General features: G+C 46.3%; 1 protein-coding gene across 1 annotated transcript in view; it reads right to left on the reverse strand.

The window, feature by feature from the left end:
* The window catches only part of LOC141078429 (SWI/SNF complex subunit SMARCC2-like), a 54,566-nt gene that overhangs the window by 23,037 nt on the left and 11,384 nt on the right, over positions 1-20,145 (reverse strand). The window contains exons 2-5 of the mRNA XM_073565158.1: positions 14,082-14,201; positions 9,448-9,533; positions 509-590; positions 179-271 (exon numbers count right to left, since the gene is read on the reverse strand). Coding sequence (XP_073421259.1) covers positions 179-271; positions 509-590; positions 9,448-9,533; positions 14,082-14,201 — 381 coding nt within the window. The remainder of the gene's footprint in view (positions 1-178; positions 272-508; positions 591-9,447; positions 9,534-14,081; positions 14,202-20,145) is intronic.

A 20,145-nucleotide genomic window follows, 5' to 3' on the forward strand; every position in this document is an offset into this window, starting at 1 on the left:
GGACACACACACACACACAAGTACATAAGGAGAGGGGACCCTGCCCGCGAGGGCTCACAGTCTACAGGTATTCATGCGGCAGAAAGCGCTCATGATGTATTAGATATGTCCTTGGCAGAGGGTTTCAAGCATTTTTTTCTTACAGAGTGAACAATATGAAACAGTCACCGTATATTACCTGATGTCTTTTTACAATGTCTTTAAGCTTGCTCTGCAGTTTTGAGTCTATATCTGGATGAAGGTATATATTTGGTCGTGACAGACAGTTATTCTTAAGGATTAAAAAGAAGACAACACAATAAATAACAATTCTAGCATATTGAAGAAAAAAAAAACATTGTTTCAAATAAAAAACTAAGGGTGTGTCCACACCGAGCCGAATTACTGTGACATTCATGCATCAATTCCCCCTGCAGCTGTAGAGACATCCCTATCAGCAAATCTGCCCCAAATCTATAGGTAGAGAATAGCCCCCCGCCACACTAGACGAAAGAGAAGGCATCCAAACCTGCACAAGGGACTTTTCAATGTTCATAAACATTTCCACATTACGATCCATGCGGGAAGGGTTCTGGAAATCAAATCTACGCCTAAAAGGAATACGAGATTGAAATTAGAGATAGCAAATGCTAGTAAGTTTTCATCCAATATTAATGTGCAAATGTCACCTGTCATCCTGCAGAAGTGCCCAAGGCACATATTGATGAAGGTCCACCCTTAATTCTGCCCATTTATATACACAAAGAAAAAAGGAGTAAAAAAAAACCCGTTTAAAATTAATCAAAGTATTACTTTATTAATTGGACCAATAAAAAGATATTAGAAAAAATAGAATTAGACTTACCGGTAATTCGGTTTCTAGAAACCTTTATATGACAGCATAGGAGGTTGTCTCCACGCCCTAATAGGGGACAGGAAGTACAAAGAGGTTAAAACGCCCCTCCCACCTCCCTCTCACCAGTGACTTATAACTCAACTCCGTAGCACCGGTTACCTTAAGATTCTCAGAATTTGTCCAAGAATACAGGGAGGGAAATAGTGCTGTCGTGGAAGGTTTCTAGAAACCGAATTACCGGTAAGTCTAATTCTATTTTCTCTAGCAACCTTCCACGACGGCATAGGAGGCATACCAACCTATACTGCACCTGGGGGGGGGGGGGGGGGGGGAAGGGAGACGGCGGCCTGAAGAATTTTTCGGCCAAAGATTAGATCCCAGTTGAACCAAGGTCCAACCTATAGTGTTTAGTAAAAGGTATGTAACGAGGATCAAGTTGCAGCCCTGCAGATCCGCTCGGAGGATGCACCTGCCCTCTTAGCCCATGAGACAGAAGTAGACCGTGTTGAATGAGCCCTGATTCCCGTAAGGGGTGTGATGTTCTGTGCTAGATATGTTTCAGAGATGACCTTCTTGATCCAGTTGGCAATGTTGTTTTTTGTCACCCTCCTTCCTTTATTTGCACCTGACTGGTTGTGGTCGATTCTATAGGGCTTAGTACAACTCAAGTAGTGAAAGTTTATGCGCCTTACACCAAGCGTATGAAAACATTTTGTTTTTAGGATTGCTGGGTTCTGGCAAAATGAGGGAAGAATTATATTCTGTGACCTAATAAAGTTAGACACAACCTTCGGGAGAAAGGATGATCAAGGGAGAGAACTAGAGAATCATTCCTAATGCTTAGGTAGGGCTCTCTATTTGAAAGAGCCTGGAGCTCCCCTATACGCCTCGCTGAGGTTATTGCTTACAAGGAAGGCCGCTTTACAGGAGAGGGGCTGAGAAGTATAAGATGATAGGGGCTCAAAGGGGGATTGAGTGAGCCCCCTTAAGCACCACATTTAAGTCCCATGGTGGAATGACAATTTGTTTTTAAGGATGTAGCCTAGTGGCTGATGTCATGAACCTTCTTATGCCCCGGTGGCTGGCTAAGTCGCAGTTGAACCTGGAGCTTAAGGCCGAGACTTGTACCTTCCGGGTGCTAGGTTTTAGGCCTAACTCGAGCCCCTTCCGTAAGAAATCCAGGATACGATGGGTCAGGAGGATTCGGTAGACACCATGATGAAAATCTCTTCCAAACTTTGTTGTATATGGCATTGGTGACTGGCTTCCTTGATTTCTAAGGGGTCTCAACCACCACCTCTGATAGACCCTTGGCCCTCAGGATCTGGGCTTCAGTAACCAGGCCGCTAACTTCCTTCCCCGAAGGTGGTTATTATTATGCATTTATATAGCGCCATTTATTCCATGGCGCTTTACATGTGAAAAGGGGAAATACAGACAAGTGTAATATAAACAAGAGTAATATACAAGTGTAAGACAAGGGACACACAAGTACATAAGGAGAGGGGACCCTGCCCGCGAGAGCTCACAGTCTACAGGGATGGGTGAGGATACAGTAGGAGAGGGTAGAGCAGGTCGTGCAGTGGTTCAGTAGACCGAGGATCATTGCAGGCTGTAGGCTTGTCGGAACAGGTGGGTCTTCAGGTTCTTCTTGAGGTTTCCGTCGATGGTGAGAGTCTGATGTGTTGCGGTAGGGAGTTCCAGAGTATGGGGGAAGCACGGGAGAAGTCTTGTATGCGGTTGTGGGAAGGTTTGGGTGGTGTAGGGGGCCCTGCAGGAGGAGGTCGTCTTCCAAGGGTAAGAGGAGCAGTCCATCTACCTGGAGTCCTGTAATTAAGGAAACCCAGCTCCTCTTCCCAGCGGTGCCACCAAGATGGCCGGGGTTCGATCTTCTCGGATCTTTCTCAGGGTTGCGGCAAGGATTGAAATTGGGGGAGAGACCTGCACCAAATGGACCCACTTGTGAGCGAATGCATCTAATCCTAGTGATCTGTCCCTGGGGTACAGGGAGAAGTAGCTTCCTACTTGAGCGTTTCTGCTTGATGCTAGCAGATTCACCTCCGAAAGGCCCCACTTGTTCACTAGTTTCTGAAAGATTCTTCCATTCAGACTCCACTCGCCAGACTAGATACATCTTCTGCTCAGGAAGTCTGCCTGAAGATTGGAGGTCCCCTTTAGGTGGACTGCTGTTCGTGAAAGAAGGTGCTTTCGGCTCAGGAAAGTATTCGTCCTGAAAGATTTTTTAGGCTGTTGTAAATGCATGACCCGTGGCCTGCGATTGTGGGCTGGTCTCCCATTCTGGTTCTGGCCTCAATCTGCTTAGCGGCCGCCACCTGACAAATGCAGTCACGCTCAGCCTAGAATGGCCGGTGGCACTAACTTCGTGCCACCTTTGTCGTAGATCCTGATATGATGACCCTGGACCAGGTGTCTTGCAGCCAGGAGAGCTTCCTCCACTGCTTTCAGTGAAATTGGAAGAACTCGTACTCACTTCTTGACTTCATAACCCTTGGAATGGCAGCTGGGATACCACGGCTGCGACCAAGGGGACATGGGACCAGCTGACGACTCTGCGCAGATTTTTGTGGTCCATCTACCAAGCCAGTGAAGCTTTTACTTTCCCTGGGTTCAGGACTCTCCTGTTTAGGCAATTGTGATCTCTGTTCCAATTTCCCAAGATATTGGACTGGAGGATTCTGGCATGGGCCTGCGCCCCGAGCACCGACTGGATGCAGGACGCCCTCGATCCTAGTACTGACATAGCTGACCAGAGGGTCGGGGACCTCTGCTTTCTGAAGCTCGAGATCTTTGATATTATAGTCACTTGATGATCTTCCAGAAGGAAGGACATTTGTTTCCTTGAGTGTAAGAGGACTCCCAAAAGCCTAAGAGGGTTGGATCTGTGTTTTTTTATATACGGGATCCACCCCAGAGATCGGAGAATATCCAGAGTTTGAGCTACCTGGTTTTCCAGAGTCTGGTAGGAGGTTCCTATTATCAATAGGTCGTCCTGGTAAGGTACAATGCATATACCCTGGCCTCGGACATGGGACACAGCTCCGCCATAGGTTTTGAAAATACTCATAGGGCAGAGGATATCCCAAAGGGAAGCACTTTCCTCTGGACCCCAAACCTTAGATATTTCCTGTGAGCAGGATGAAAAAGGAATGAGAAAATAGGCATCCTTCAGGTCTATGGTTGCCCTGAAGGAATGAGGGCCTATCAAGAGAATGGCAGCCTTTATTGACTCCATTTTCCTTAAGTTTCTTATTATTATCCTCCCCTGTGGGCTTCTTTACTAGAAAATAACCTGGAATAATGACCCTTTCATGCTCTCCCACAGTGAACTAGCGCTTTGATTGCAGGAGGAGCTGAATAAAGTTTCCCGAGATGGTAGGGAGGAGACTCAGGCCCCGCAAGGAGGAGGAATCGAATTCTAGCAGAAGGTCGTCCTTGATTACTCTGAGGACTCAGGGGCTGTTCCCATAACGGTACTGGCCCGGCCTCAAGCTGCTTAGCGGCTGCGATCTGACAAGGGCATGCAAATTCACATTAGAATGGCTGTTGACCCCACCGGGTCCGAGTCATTGTTCCTGCTGTTGTTGCTGCTGGGGGACTAGGATATTACTGCCTCTCCCCTTAGTATAGCTACATCCCTTCCCTTTTGGCTGGGATGACTGGTTCTGGGGGGCTCGAGAAAACCGCTTCCTTGGGGTCCTACGCATGACCCCGGACTTGCGAACGCAGCCCAGCCCAGGCTCAAGCTGCTTAGTGGCCGACACCGCCATTGCTCCCTTTCCAAGGATTTCATCCAGAGCTGGGCCAAAGACATGTACACCTTTGAAGGGGATGGAATAAGCTTAACCCTGAAGGTAATATCCCCGCTCCATGTTTTAAGCCAGAGGGCTTGCCCGGCAGAATTAGACGGATTACTATAGATGCGTCCACCAGGAAGCCTGCACCTCTGTAGTATGGGAAGGGAGTCAAGAAGCTCACCCCCTGAGCCTGAAAACTATTCTAGCTCCTCTATCTACTGGAAGAGGGATCTAGAAACGCACGTGGAAGCAATTCCCAATTTTAAGACAGAGGTCTTCCAGACTTTTCTGAGAGGGCTCTCTATTTTAAGGTCCCTCGGACCTTAAGCTGGGATGCATCGTCAAAATGGAAGAACTGTCATTTACACGACTCCTGCCACTTGAATATCCACTTTCAGAATTGATTGGGTCTCAAGCTGCCTAGCAGCTGCCATCTGACAAATGCAGTCACACTCAGCCTAGAATGGCAGGCGGCTTTTTGAAAGCATGACCCGAGACCTGCATTTGTATGCATCACCCCCAGAGGGAACATATGTTTAAGTTCTGATGGAGCGGAATAGTTGTCTGTTTGGCTACCTCCAAACATTTACCAGGGATTGCTGGTCTCCCATTCTGGCCAGCTTCAAGTTGCTTATTAGCTGACACCTGACGGGAGCAGCACTAACCAGCTCCTCCACCTACTCCGAAGAAAAAAAAAAAAAAAGATATTTTCTGGCTTCAGAGGTTCTAGGGGCTCTCGACTCCTCTCATCACTCAGATCATAAGTCATCTGAAATTTTTTTTTTTTTTTTTGAGGGAGGTGAGCCCGCAGGTGAAGGAGGAGGAAGAGGGGAGACCTGAGCACAGGGAGAACATACACACCCATACTGCAAGCACCAGTGCTTTGCGCCCTGATCACTCCGTCTGTGCATGCCTGACAATCCCCCCCCCCATGCTGTGGGGAGCTTTATGTTACATACGGCGCATTTAACAGACATTTTGGTGGTATTGGTGCCTTTATGGGAGGACTTGTCTTCCTACATAAAAGGAGAGAAGTATTTTTATGAATTTAGACCCCTATACCCAGGACGGCACCAATAGGACCCACCCCAATAGACACTTACTGTGGCTGGGGCAGCGCTGGGCTCTGCAGATGCAGGGCAGGAAGAACTATGCTGACAGGGATTATTTGTCTTACCTGTCGAAGTCTTCCGGCGGGTTTGTAAAAGGTTAAAAACTCGCCCTCAGTGCTTCTTTCATTTTTCCCCCTCCTCCTCCCAGGGTCCAGAGCTGGCACAGTCATTTCTGGCGAGCTCTGCACGCTGTCAGCTATCCGGGGGCTCGCCATAAGGAGGACCAGAAGTCACCTGCGCTCCAGGGTGGAACGCATACCTCGGAAGTGTGCCACTTCCGGGACGCCGACTGCTGTGCGTGCAGGAGGAGGAGAGACCGGAGAGCTGCGGGAGGCCTCCGGTCAGGGATCACTGGCCTGCTTTACCCCCCGAGGGAGCGCAGGTGGGCCAGGAAGGTCCCGAATTCAAAGAAGACGGGAGCAGCACGGAGGAGGGAAGGCAGAGCCACCAACCACCACTGCCCGGCCATTTAGAAATCCATCAGGTACACTGCAGCGGCCGGCCACGCAGCATACCTCTAACCTCTCCCTGCCCCATGGAGGACAGGAAAGACACTGGAGAGGGAGGTGGGAGGGGCCTTTTAACCTCTTTGTACTTCCTGTCCCGTATTAGGGCATGGAGACAACCTCCTATGCTGTCGTGGAAGGTTGCTAGACAAATATAAAATACCATATATACGCGTGTATAAGCCGACCCGTGTATAAGCCGACCCCCTAAATTTGCCAAAAAAAACCTGGGAAAACTTATTCACTCGCGTATAAGCCTAGGGTGGAAAAATGCAGCAGCTACTGGTAAATTTCAAAAAGAAAAATTGATACTAATAAAAGTAAAATTAATTGAGACATCAGTAGGTTAAATGTTTTTGAATATCCATATTGAATCAGGAGTCTATATAATGCTCTATACAGTCCATGATGGCCCCATAAGATGCTCCATACAAAATACGCCACATATAATGCTGCACAAAGGTTAATAATGGTCCCATAAGATGCTCCATAGAATAATATGCCCCATATAGGTTATGGCCCCATAAGATGCTCCATAGATTATGCCCCCATAAAATGCTCCATAGATTATGCCCCATATGCTGCCCCATAAGATGCTCCATAGATTATGCCCCCATAAGATGCTCCAGTTTACGCCCCCATATGCTGCTCCATAGATTATGCCCCATATGCTGCCCCATAAGATGCTCCACAGATTACGCCCCCATATGCTGCTCCACAGATTACGCCCCCATATGCTGCTCCACAGATTACGCCCCCATATGCTGCTCCACAGATTACGCCCCCATATGCTGCTCCACAGATTACGCCCCCATATGCTGCTCCACAGATTACGCCCCCATATGCTGCTCCACAGATTACGCCCCCATATGCTGCTCCACAGATTACGCCCCCATATGCTGCTCCACAGATTACGCCCCCATATGCTGCTCCACAGATTACGCCCCCATATGCTGCTCCACAGATTACGCCCCCATATGCTGCTCCACAGATTACGCCCCCATATGCTGCTCCACAGATTACGCCCCCATATGCTGCTCCACAGATTACGCCCCCATATGCTGCTCCACAGATTACGCCCTCATATGCTGCTCCACAGATTACGCCCCCATATGCTGCTCCACAGATTACGCCCCCATATGCTGCTCCACAGATTACGCCCCCATATGCTGCTCCACAGATTACGCCCCCATATGCTGCTCCACAGATTACGCCCCCATATGCTGCTCCACAGATTACGCCCCCATATGCTGCTCCACAGATTACGCCCCCATATGCTGCTCCACAGATTACGCCCCCATATGCTGCTCCACAGATTACGCCCCCATATGCTGCTCCACAGATTACGCCCCCATATGCTGCTCCACAGATTACGCCCCCATGTGCTGCTCCACAGATTACGCCCCCATATGCTGCTCCACAGATTACGCCCCCATATGCTGCTCCACAGATTACGCCCCCATATGCTGCTCCACAGATTACGCCCCCATATGCTGCTCCACAGATTACGCCCCCATATGCTGCTCCACAGATTACGCCCCCATATGCTGCTCCACAGATTATGCCCCCATATGCTGCTCCATAGTTTATGCCCCCATACGCTGCTCCATAGTTTATGCCCCCATATTTTGCTGCTGCTGCAAATAAAAAAAAAATGGCACACTCAACTCTCGTCGCTGGGGGCCCGATGCCGGTGTCCTGAGCAGGTGGTGACAGGTGCCAATGTCACCGCTGGCTCAAGACCCCAGCACTGGCGATATTTACCTATCTCCGCTCCATGGCTGCGCGTCGCACAGTCCTCTCCTCCGCGTCCTGTCAGTGACTTTCAGGCAGAAGGCGCGGCGCGTACTAACTACATCACCGCGCCCTCTGACCTGAACATCACAGACAGAGGACGAAGAGAAGAGGACAGCAGCGCGCAGCGATGGACCAGGGACAGGTGAACATAGCTTATACTCACCCCCTCCTGGAGAGATCTCTGCAGCCCCCCCTGCTTCTCCCGGCCTCAGGCTCCTTCCTTCAGCGGTCACATGGTACCGCTCATTAAAGTCATAAATATGCGTATAGTCATGACTTTAATGAGCAGAACCATGTGACTGCTGAAGGAAGAAGCCTGTGACTGTGAGAAGCAGGGGGGCTGCAGAGACCGCGCCCGGGGGGGGGGGGTAAGTATGACCTGACACCCCCGCTCCCCCTCCCCCACTGACCCCCTGGTATATGACTCGCGAGTAAGCGGAGAGGGGGACTTTCAGCCCCCAAAAAATGGGCTCAAAATCTCGGCTTATGCGCGAGTATATACGTTATATTATATGGACAAAGATAGAAGGACACAAGCAGTAAAAAAAAATCTGAGGCATACAAAACATACAGACTGGGAGATTGAGACCATAATTCTCCAATTAAAATGCAATACACTAGTATGATATATATAAGTAAATACTGTAGCAGCCAGTAAACATCAATAAATCATCCATACACATGACCGTTGCTTACTACAAGTAAATAAGAGCATCAACAGTAATAAATCATTACTAGGATACATAAAGAAAGGTCATACCCATATACCGTATGTCCTCATATGCAGTCAGACCACGCAGCCCCAACGCGCGTTTCGCGTGGGTTTCCTCAGGGGGCTGTTTGTGTCCTTCTATCTTTGTCCATATAGTATATTTTATATTTATCTAATATCGTTTTATTGGTCTAATTAATAGAGGACTACCTTGATTAATTTTAAACAGGTTTTTTTTCACTCCTTTTTTCTTTGTGTATATAATTGTGATTGGAGTATACCTGATGCCCTTGATTTAATCATTTGAGGCATTGGTGTGTTGTTGTGGTCTGGGGTTTTTTTGTATTCATTAATTCTGCCCATCAGAATTAATCAGGGATTAAAGCCAAAATCCCAGGCACCAAGTTGCTCTGAAGCCACAACACAGAGTGAGTACACTGAGGTTAATGTAAGTCCATCAGCCTTGCAGCGCTGGGTTCAAATCCCACCAAGGACAACATCTGCAAGGAGATTATATGTTGTCTCCGTGTTTGCGTGGGTTTCCTCCCACATTCCAAACACATACTGATAGGGAATCTAGATTGTGAGTGCCAATGGGGACAGTATGATGTTTGTTAAGCGCTGTGGAATTAATGGTGCTATATAAATGAGAAAAATAAATAAATTTTACCATCCTTGGTCACTCTTAAATTTGTAAGCAGCAGCGAGGATATGAGAGAGCGCTCCTCCAACTTTGAAATCCAGAAAACATTTCATCTGTAAAACAAGAATCATGGGATTGAACACACAATATGGATGTTCGCAGGTAATAACACACAATACTTTAGAATTTAAAGGGATTTTCCCATGAATAAAGTACATTTTAATAAACACATCTTAAAAATAACTTCCACAAACGAATATGTTAAAAAAAACCTTCCTGTGCGGAGATAATCTTATAAATGTGCCCCTGCTGTGTACTGTGTAATGGCTGTGTCTGACCATGCAGGACATAGTAGTGGGAGAAGCAAGAGTATACAGACAGGACAGCCGGGGATCACAGCTGATTCTGTGAGGCAAAACATTTCCCTGTTTAAAAACGTGTTTTACCTCACAGAAAGAATCAGCTGTGATCCCCGGCTGTCCTGTCTGTATACTCTTTTACATCCTCCCCTGCCCAGGAGCTGTGGTATGATCAGACCATGTTCCTGTACGTTAATTTAAACATCCCTAAACATAAGCGAGGATATAGAGGCATAAACTCAATATATATAAAAATATTTTTATTCAAGCATGTTAAAATAGTGACTCCTAAAGCAAGGAATCCTCATAGTCAAAAAACCGGAGGTACAGAAAAAACAGGCGTTCTATAATACATGAGAGTTATAACTGCACATATTATGAATCAATTATATCAAAAAAGTATATTGCACAATTAACAGCAGTAAAATACATGAATTCATACAATCAAAATGTGCAATGTAAAGTGCATAGTGCAAATACGCTAAATAAAGGCCAGTTAATAAAATGTAATATATAGTACATCATTCCTTGTAATTTTCTGGCCAAAATATATAGTATAACATGTATTGTGCAATTGCGCTAAATAAGGATCAGTCAAATGAAATGCAGTGTATATAATACACAATTCATTGCAGTACTCTGACCAGAATATATCCTACTGAATATAACCTGAATGGCAGGATAAGATAAAGTGCGCTGTGCACTGCTCCTAAAAGCTACCAGCCAAAAATAATCCGCGAAAGTCGGATCCGTCTCCGTTCTAACATCGTGTGCCACCGGGCCGTTGTTTCGACGGATTCGGGGAAGGTAGGGTGAGATGTAAAGGAGCCGCTGCCTGTGGGGGGGGGGGGGGGGGGGGGGGAGAGAGCGCGAGAAAGAGCGCGAGAAAGAGCGCGAGAGAGAGCGCGAGAGAGAGCGCGAGAGAGAGCGCGAGAGAGAGCGCGAGAGAGAGCGCGAGAGAGAGCGCGAGAGAGAGCGCGAGAGAGAGCGCGAGAGAGAGCGCGAGAGAGAGCGCGAGAGAGAGCGCGAGAAAGAGCGCGAGAAAGAGCGCGAGAAAGAGCGCGAGAAAGAGCGCGAGAAAGAGCGCGAGAAAGAGCGCGAGAAAGAGCGAGAGAAAGAGCGCGAGAAAGAGCGAGAGAAAGAGCGCGAGAAAGAGCGAGAGAGAGAGAAAGAGAGAGAAAGAGAGAGAAAGAGAGAGAAAGAGAGAGAAAGAGAGAGAAAGAGAGAGAAGAGAGAGAGAAAGAGAGAGAAAGAGAGAGAAAGAGAAAGAGAGAGAGAAAGAAAGAGAGAAAGAAAGAAAGAAAGAGAGAGAGAGAGAAAGAGACGAAACAGTGCTGTCGGGGGTCTGGCTAACCAGGAACTTTCTATGTGAGTAGTACAATTGAATCAGTTAGTGATACATAATGGATGCCGGATAAAACTTTTTTGGCTGGTAGCTTTAAGGAGCAGTGCACGGTGCACTTTATTTCTTCCTGCCATTCTTGTTATATTTAGCAGAATATATTCTGGTTATAGAACTCTCTCTCCTCCTCCCAGGCAGCGACTCCTTTAAATCTCAACCTACCTTCCCCGAATCCGTCAAAACAACGGTCCGTTGGCACACGATGTTAGAACGGAGACGGATCCGATTTTTACGGATTGCAACTGACATCAAAATCGTATGTGTGAAACAGGCCTTAGAGAACTACAATTAATTGTGTACTATACACTGCATTTCATTAACTCTATAATTGATGCTGGATAGAATATTTTTGGCTGGTAGCTTTTAGGAGCAGTGCACAGCGCACTTTATCTTATCCTGCCATTCAGGTTACATTCAGTAGGATATATTCTGGTCAGAGTACTGCAATGAATTGTGTATTATATACACTGCATTTGACTGATCCTTATTTAGCGCAATTGCACAATACATGTTATACTATATATTTTGGCCAGAAAATTACAAGGAATGATGTACTATATATTACATTTTATTAACTGGCCTTTATTTAGCGTATTTGCACTATGCACTTTACATTGCACATTTTGATTGTATGAATTCATGTATTTTACTGCTGTGTTAATTGTGCAATATACTTTTTTGATATAATTGATTCATAATATGTGCAATTATATATCTCATGTATTATAGAACGCCTGGTTTTTCTGTACCTCCGTTTTTTTGCCTATGAGGATTCCTTGCTTTAGGAGTCACTATTTTAACATGCTTGAATATAAATATTTTTATATATATTGAGTTTATGCCTCTATATCCTCGCTTATGTGTAGGGATGTTGTTTAAATTACTGAATTTGAGGTGGTCTTGTTATCAAAGGACTGTGTTTGGTGATGTCATGTCACTGTACGGTCAGACACAGCCATTACACAGTACACAGCAGGGACACATTTAGATAATCTCAGCACAGGAACATTTTATTTAAAAGCATCCAGGAGTAGAAGTTATTATTCCAATATTTACTCATGAAAATGTACTTTGTGGGAAAACCCCTTTATGGCTTACATTCACATTAATAAAGGTGACCACTGATTTTAGTTGACCATCTAAGGTGTATGGGAAACTAGCAACAGTCCCCAACAGATGATATCAGGGCACATAAAAATTAGACGGTGGAATTCAATTGCCCAATCCTTTTGTTTGGTGGAGGGATGAGCCGCTGCCCAATTAATCTGGGAGCAGCTCTCCCATAAAGAAAACAGGCACACTTGGCTGAGATCAGTGTTCATCTATATGGGGAAGACGGGAGAGATGACTGACCGCTATCTATTCTGTATGGCGAACTTTAGTTCCAAAAATCTAAGTGCTGTGAACAAAGAAAGAAGCAATAAGGAAAGTATAATTCCCTTTCTTTCTGATAACAGTAAGTGTGGCTTCAGTGAGGCGCTTGATTTGCCAATTTTCGATAAAAGTGTAAAGATTCCAGTGCAGTCTGTCGTTCCTATAAATCGGACTGAGATCTCATCGTTGCGCGCGGACTGGCCGTCGGCTCTCCCGACCTGAGCATGACAGCTTCATATACATCAATGCAGCTGTCACACTCAGGTCAGGATTCCTGCCGGCCAGTCCGTGTACTGCAGTCAGATCTCGTCAGACTGCACCCTAAGGCTATGCGCACATGTGCGGAATTGCTGCGGAAATTTCAGCGGCAATTCCATAACTCCCTGCCGCAGGAATTACACATGTGGAATTCCTGCAAAAATCTAGCTCTTTGCAAGCGTAATTAGCTTGCAGAATACTAGCGTTTTCCAAGCGATCTGGAGCATCGCTTGGAAAACTGATTGTTTGACGAGTGTGACCAACCTGTCATAGTGTTTGACAAGTGTGACCAACTTTTTACTATTGAGGCTGCCTATGCAGCATCAGTACTAAAAAGATAGAATGTTAAAAATAAAAAAAAAATAAAAAAAAAAAATTGGGATATTCTCACCTTCCAAGCGTCCGCCACAGCCATCCCGATCCTCGCGATGCTCCCGGTAACTCCTGTTCCCAGCGATGCATTGTGACAATGACCTCTGATGATGTAGCATCGCGCGAGACCGCACTGGGAACGGGAGTTGCCGGGAGCATCGGTAAGGGCTGTTAAGACTGCGCCGGATGCCGGAAGGTGAGTATCTCTCTATTTTTTATTGGAATTCTTTTTTTTACCAGGGATATGGTACCCAGGGCCTTGAGGACAGTCTCCTCTCCTCCAGACCCTGGGTACCGTCCGCACATTTTCAGCAAAAAGAATGAGCCTGCTGCGTATTTTTCCGCGTTGCGATTCAGCTGCGGAAAAATATGCAGCATTAGCACAGCATGTGCGGAATGCCACTGAATTCAATGGCTTGCTTATTTTATGCTTTTCTGCAGTGCGGCAAAAACGCATAAAAAACGCAGGAATTCCGCATGTGTGAACATACCCTAAATTTGATCCCATCATGGCTTAACAATTAGAAAGACATCTAGCAACTTGCGTGATGGTGGAAAAGTGATATGAACTTTATCTGAAGCAATTAGCACTAGGTCCGTTGTAGCTTCTATCATAGTCTACTAGCTACAAGCAAACAAAAGCACAAATTAAGGCGGGCTGCTAGTATGAAAGCGGCTCCTGATTACTGGATCCGTCAGTAAGGGTTTTCATGCTTTATTACAGGAGCCATCTGGTTAGCTATGTTTTCGGGATCATCCATCTGTCCATTAAGGCCACAGGCTGAAGCACTGCAATGACCTGTCAGCAGTGTACCATGGCTTTATGACCTTGGTGTATGTGTCACCCCATAATTCAAACATGTAAAGTGTTAGCCCTGGACAGTAGCTAGAGTTACCGGCAGTTTGGTGAGTGGAGCATTGCTGACGTGTTTTCCAAACACTTCTTCTTGGAACTGCAGGAGCTGGACCACCAGGCTGGACAGAGACTTATTAGTGGGGGGCTCGGCCTGAATGTACTGAAATGGGACAAAGCAACTGGTTAAGTAGAGTAAACGGAGGGACTATCATGTATAAGGAAAATATACAAGAACTACTGAAAAACACAAATATTTGCCTTTGTTAGGGCAGGAGAAAGCATAAATGGCATCTGTGATCCAAGGGGCGGCAACGCTTATTCAGTGCCGAGACCCCTTTACGGCTCTTCATGTACAGGGGAAACTACAGAACTGCTCCATTCAGGTATGTAATCACTATGATTTGGGGGTTAGCTCTATGTACCCCACCCTGAGAATGACGTTCGGAGATTGCCCTGTATAGTAGCACCCCCTGCACCCCAGCTGTCCAGGCACTGGCAGCCGGCCGTGATCATTTACATGGGGCTGTTCTGTAGTCACAGTGGGTGCCCGCTATGCTACTGAACACAAAGTGAGAGGGGCGCAGGCCTGTATCCTTTCCATTCTCAGGACTGATGGGGGATTCCTAGAGGTCAGACGTCCACCGATCATATAGTGATACCGTAACTTAGTGAGCTGACACCGCTCTATAAACCGGGAATAGTCCTTCATGAGTTACCACACCAAAGCACCCATTCAATGATTCCCATCTCCCGTCAAAACTGATCCTCCCCCAACAGTCATAATAGGTAGAATCTCCTACAGTCACAGCACTGCACCCTCACTGCCCATTACCAGTCACAACGCCTTCCCTAATAGCCACATTAGGGTCACCCTTGCCCCCTTCTACCAATGACCACAGAAAAGCCCTCCTATTCACCAGTACTCGCTACGCCTATAACCTATACTTTCATGATGTGGGGAAATGAAGCATGGGGAAGAAGCCGCCAACTCGTAGGACGCATGGATTACTGCAGTGCCACGGAGAAGAGACATGTGGAATAAACCTGACAGGAGTCTAATGCTGCCCGCACAGGATGGAATCCAGACAGGATCCCTCATTATACCAAGCCATGGCTTACTACATGAAAGCCAAGTACAAGGAGAAGGTCCACGGAGCGGCTGCCTCCAGCTTTCCTCCACCCAGGATGAGACTTAGGGGGCTTTCACACTGCGTTTTGGTACTTGTCTGTTGGTCCCGTTGGGGCTTATGCCCAAACCCCCAGCAAAACGGGATTCGGGCGTATGTGACAACGGGACCATAGACTATCATGGTGCCAACAGTGTGCATGTGCGCCATTTTCGGGTGTATACACGTACTGGAGGCGGACACTCAGACATAGTAGACTATCAATCAAGCCAAGATGACGGGAGCCCACAGCACTCTTCCCTGCCAACTGTGGCAGCGCTAATCTCCGATAGTAAGAAAGCGGTGGGCACCTTACTGTCCAACTACCATCTGCTCCACACACAGCAGATTGGCAGTGGGATCCGCCATTCAGGGGAGTGGGAAACCTGAATCTGGCAGTCAAACTGACTGTTCCAGAAAGTAATACAAATGGTGACAGACTTGTACTCTTATTTTTAGGAGGTAATGAATGCCCTGAATACCAGCAGCACTAGCAGTGATTACTAGTCACCAGCACTAAGATACAGACGGAGCAGAGATGGATCTTCTTCCCTGAGCCCTGGGGGACCTGGAACAATCAAAGGAGCAGACAGCCATGCCCTCCATACAGGCAGAGGTGAGGGAAGGTCACAAGCAGCACATGCTACAGAGATCCGGCAGTTATACAGCGCGGCACACAGGAGAGGCCAGACACTGTGGGTATATATATATACACACAGGAGAGGTCAGACACTGTGGGTATATATATACCTGTACACACAGGAGAGGTCAGACACTGTGGGTATATATATATATCCACCTGTACACACAGGAGAGACACTGAGTGTGTGTGTATATATATATATATATATATATATATATATATATATATATACACACACACACACACACACATACATACACACACCTGTACACACAGGAGAGGTCAGACACTGTGGGTGTATATATATTCACCTGTACACACAGGAGAGGCCAGAAACTGTGGAGATATATATATATATATATATATATACACGCATAGGAGAGGTCAGACATCGTGGGTATATATATATCCACCTGTACACACAGGTGAGCCACTGTGGGGATAGATATATATACACACACACACATTTACACACAGGAGAGGTCAGACACTGTGGGTATATATATACCTGTACACACAGGAGAGACAGTGTGTGTATATATATATATATATATATATATATATATATATATATATATATATATATACACATACACATACACACACACACGAGAGGTCAGACACTGTGGGTATATATATATCCACCTGTACACACAGGAGAGGTCAGACACTGTGGGTGTATACTGTATATATCCACCTGTACACACAGGTGAGCCACTGTGGGGATATATATATATACAAACACACATATACATACACACACACACACCCCTTTACACACAGGAGAGGTCAGACACTGTGGGTATATATATATATCCACCTGTACACACAGGTGAGCCACTGTGGGGATAGATATATATACACACACACCTTTACACACTGGAGAGGTCAGACACTGTGGGTATATATATACCTGGACAAACAGGAGAGGTCAGACACTGTGGGTATATACACTCACTGGCCACTTTATTAGGTACACCTGTCCAACTGTGTGTTAAGACTTAATTTCTAATCAGCCAATCACATGGCGGCAACTCAGTGCATTTAGGCATGTAGACATGGTCAAGACAATCTCCTGCAGTTCAAACCGAGCATCAGTATGGGGAAGAAAGGTGATTTGAGTGCCTTTGAACGTGGCATGATTGTTGGTGCCAGAAGGGCTGGTCTGAGAATTTCAGAAACTGCTGATCTACTGGGATTTTCACGCACAACCATCTCTAGGGTTTACAGAGAATGGTCCGAAAAAGAAAAAAAATCCAGTGAGCGGCAGTTCTGTGGCCGGAAATGCCATGTTGATGCCAGAGGTCAGAGGAGAATGGGCAGACTGGTTCGAGCTGATAGAAAGGCAACAGTGACTCAAATTGCCACCCGTTACAACCAAGGTAGGCAGAAGAGCATCTCTGAACGCACAGTGCGTCGAACTTTGAGGCAGATGGGCTACAGCAGCAGAAGACCACACTGGGTACCACTCCTCTCAGCTAAGAACAGGAAACTGAGGCTAAAATTTGCACAAGCTCATCGAAATTGGACAGTAGAAGATTGGAAAAACGTTGCCTGGTCTGATGAGTCTCGATTTCTGCTGCGACATTCGGATGGTAGGGTCAGAATTTGGCGTAAACAACATGAAAGCATGGATCCATCCTGCCTTGTATCAACGGTTCAGGCTGGTGGTGGTGGTGTCATGGTGTGGGGAATTTTTTCTGGGCACTCTTTGGGCCCCTTGGTACCAATTGAGCATCGTTGCAACGCCACAGCCTACCTGAGTATTGTTGCTGACCATGTCCATCCCTTTATGACCACAATGTACCCAACATCTGATGGCTACTTTCAGCAGGATAATGCGCCATGTCATAAAGCTCGAATCATCTCAGATTGGTTTCTTGAACATGACAATGAGTTTACTGTACTCAAATGGCCTCCTCAGTCACCAGATCTCAATCCAATAGAGCATCTTTGGGATGTGGTGGAACGGGAGATTCGCATCAGGGATGTGCAGCCGACAAATCTGCGCCAACTGTGTGATGCCATCATGTCAATATGGTCCAAAATCTCTGAGGAATGCTTCCAGCACCTTGTTGAATCTCTGCCACGAAGAATTGAGGCAGTTCTGAAGGCAAAAGGGGGTCCAACCCCTTACTAGCATGGTGTACCTAATAAAGTGGCCAGTGAGTGTATATACCTGGACACACAGGAGAGACACTGAGTGTGTGTGTGTGTATATATATATATATATATATATATATATATATATATATATATATATATATATATATATACACACACACACACACACATACATACACAGGAGAGGTCAGACACTGTGGGTATATACTGTATATATCCACCTGCACACACAGGTGAGCCACTGTGGGGATATATAGCTAGCTATATATATATATATATACACACACATACACACATCCCTTTACACACAGGAGAGGTCAGACACTGTGGGTATATACACTCACTGGCCACTTTATTAGGTACACCTGTCCAACTGTGTGTTAAGACTTAATTTCTAATCAGCCAATCACATGGCGGCAACTCAGTGCATTTAGGCATGTAGACATGGTCAAGACAATCTCCTGCAGTTCAAACCGAGCATCAGTATGGGGAAGAAAGGTGATTTGAGTGCCTTTGAACGTGGCATGATTGTTGGTGCCAGAAGGGCTGGTCTGAGTATTTCAGAAACTGCTGATCTACTGGGATTTTCACACACAACCATCTCTAGGGTTTACAGAGAATGGTCCGAAAAAGAAAAAAAATCCAGTGAGCGGCAGTTCTGTGGGCGGAAATGCCTTGTTGATGCCAGAGGTCAGAGGAGAATGGGCAGACTGGTTCGAGCTGATAGAAAGGCAACAGTGACTCAAATTGCCACCCGTTACAACCAAGGTAGGCAGAAGAGCATCTCTGAACGCATAGTGCGTCGAACTTTGAGGCAGATGGGCTACAGCAGCAGAAGACCACACTGGGTACCACTCCTCTCAGCTAAGAACAGGAAACTGAGGCTACAATTTGCACAAGCTCATCGAAATTGGACAGTAGAAGATTGGAAAAACGTTGCCTGGTCTGATGAGTCTCGATTTCTGCTGCGACATTCGGATGGTAGGGTCAGAATTTGGCGTAAACAACATGAAAGCATGGATCCATCCTGCCTTGTATCAACGGTTCAGGCTGGTGGTGGTGGTGTCATGGTGTGGGGAATTTTTTCTTGGCACTCTTTGGGCCCCTTGGTACCAATTGAGCATCGTTGCAACGCCACAGCCTACCTGAGTATTGTTGCTGACCATGTCCATCCCTTTATGACCACAATGTACCCAACATCTGATGGCTACTTTCAGCAGGATAATGCGCCATGTCATAAAGCTCGAATCATCTCAGATTGGTTTCTTGAACATGACAATGAGTTCACTGTACTCAAATGGCCTCCTCAGTCACCAGATCTCAATCCAATAGAGCATCTTTGGGATGTGGTGGAACGGGAGATTCGCATCAGGGATGTGCAGCCGACAAATCTGCGCCAACTGTGTGATGCCATCATGTCAATATGGTCCAAAATCTCTGAGGAATGCTTCCAGCACCTTGTTGAATCTCTGCCACGAAGAATTGAGGCAGTTCTGAAGGCAAAAGGGGGTCCAACCCCTTACTAGCATGGTGTACCTAATAAAGTGGCCAGTGAGTGTATATACCTGTACACACAGGAGAGGTCAGACACTGTGGATAGATATATATATATACATACACACACACACACTTGTACACACAGGAGAGGTCAGACACTGTGGATGGATAGATAGATAGATAGATAGATAGATAGATAGATATACACACACTTGTACACACTGGAGAGGCCAGACACTGTGGGTATATGGAAGAACTAAGCCAAGAACAGGAAAGCGTAATGGAAAACTAAAAGCAATGGAGGAAAAAGTAAAAAATTTCCAAAACCCCGTGGATACACCTATTACATTACAGGAAGTAGCAGAGAGAATCTCTTCCATAAGATGTAGAAAAGCCGGTGGCCTGGATGGAATCCTACTAGAAATGCTGAAGTACAGCCCACCAGAAATACAGGCCGCAATGGTTAAACTCTTCAATATTGTGCTAAGTGCCGGCTACTTCCCTCCTACCTGGAATCAAGGCCTCATCACACCCATCCACAAGAATGGGGACAGGTACAACCCAGCCAACTAGAGAGGAATATGTGTCAGCAGCAACCTGGGAAAACTGTTCAACAGCATCCTGAACAAGAGGATCCTCAGTTTCCTCACTGAGCACAATGTCCTCAGCAAGAG

The sequence above is a fragment of the Dendrobates tinctorius genome, unplaced genomic scaffold (assembly GCF_039654945.1).
Source record: "Dendrobates tinctorius isolate UK_male_01 unplaced genomic scaffold, ASM3965494v1 ptg000561l, whole genome shotgun sequence".
In the NCBI taxonomy this organism is placed as follows: Eukaryota; Metazoa; Chordata; class Amphibia; order Anura; family Dendrobatidae; genus Dendrobates; species Dendrobates tinctorius.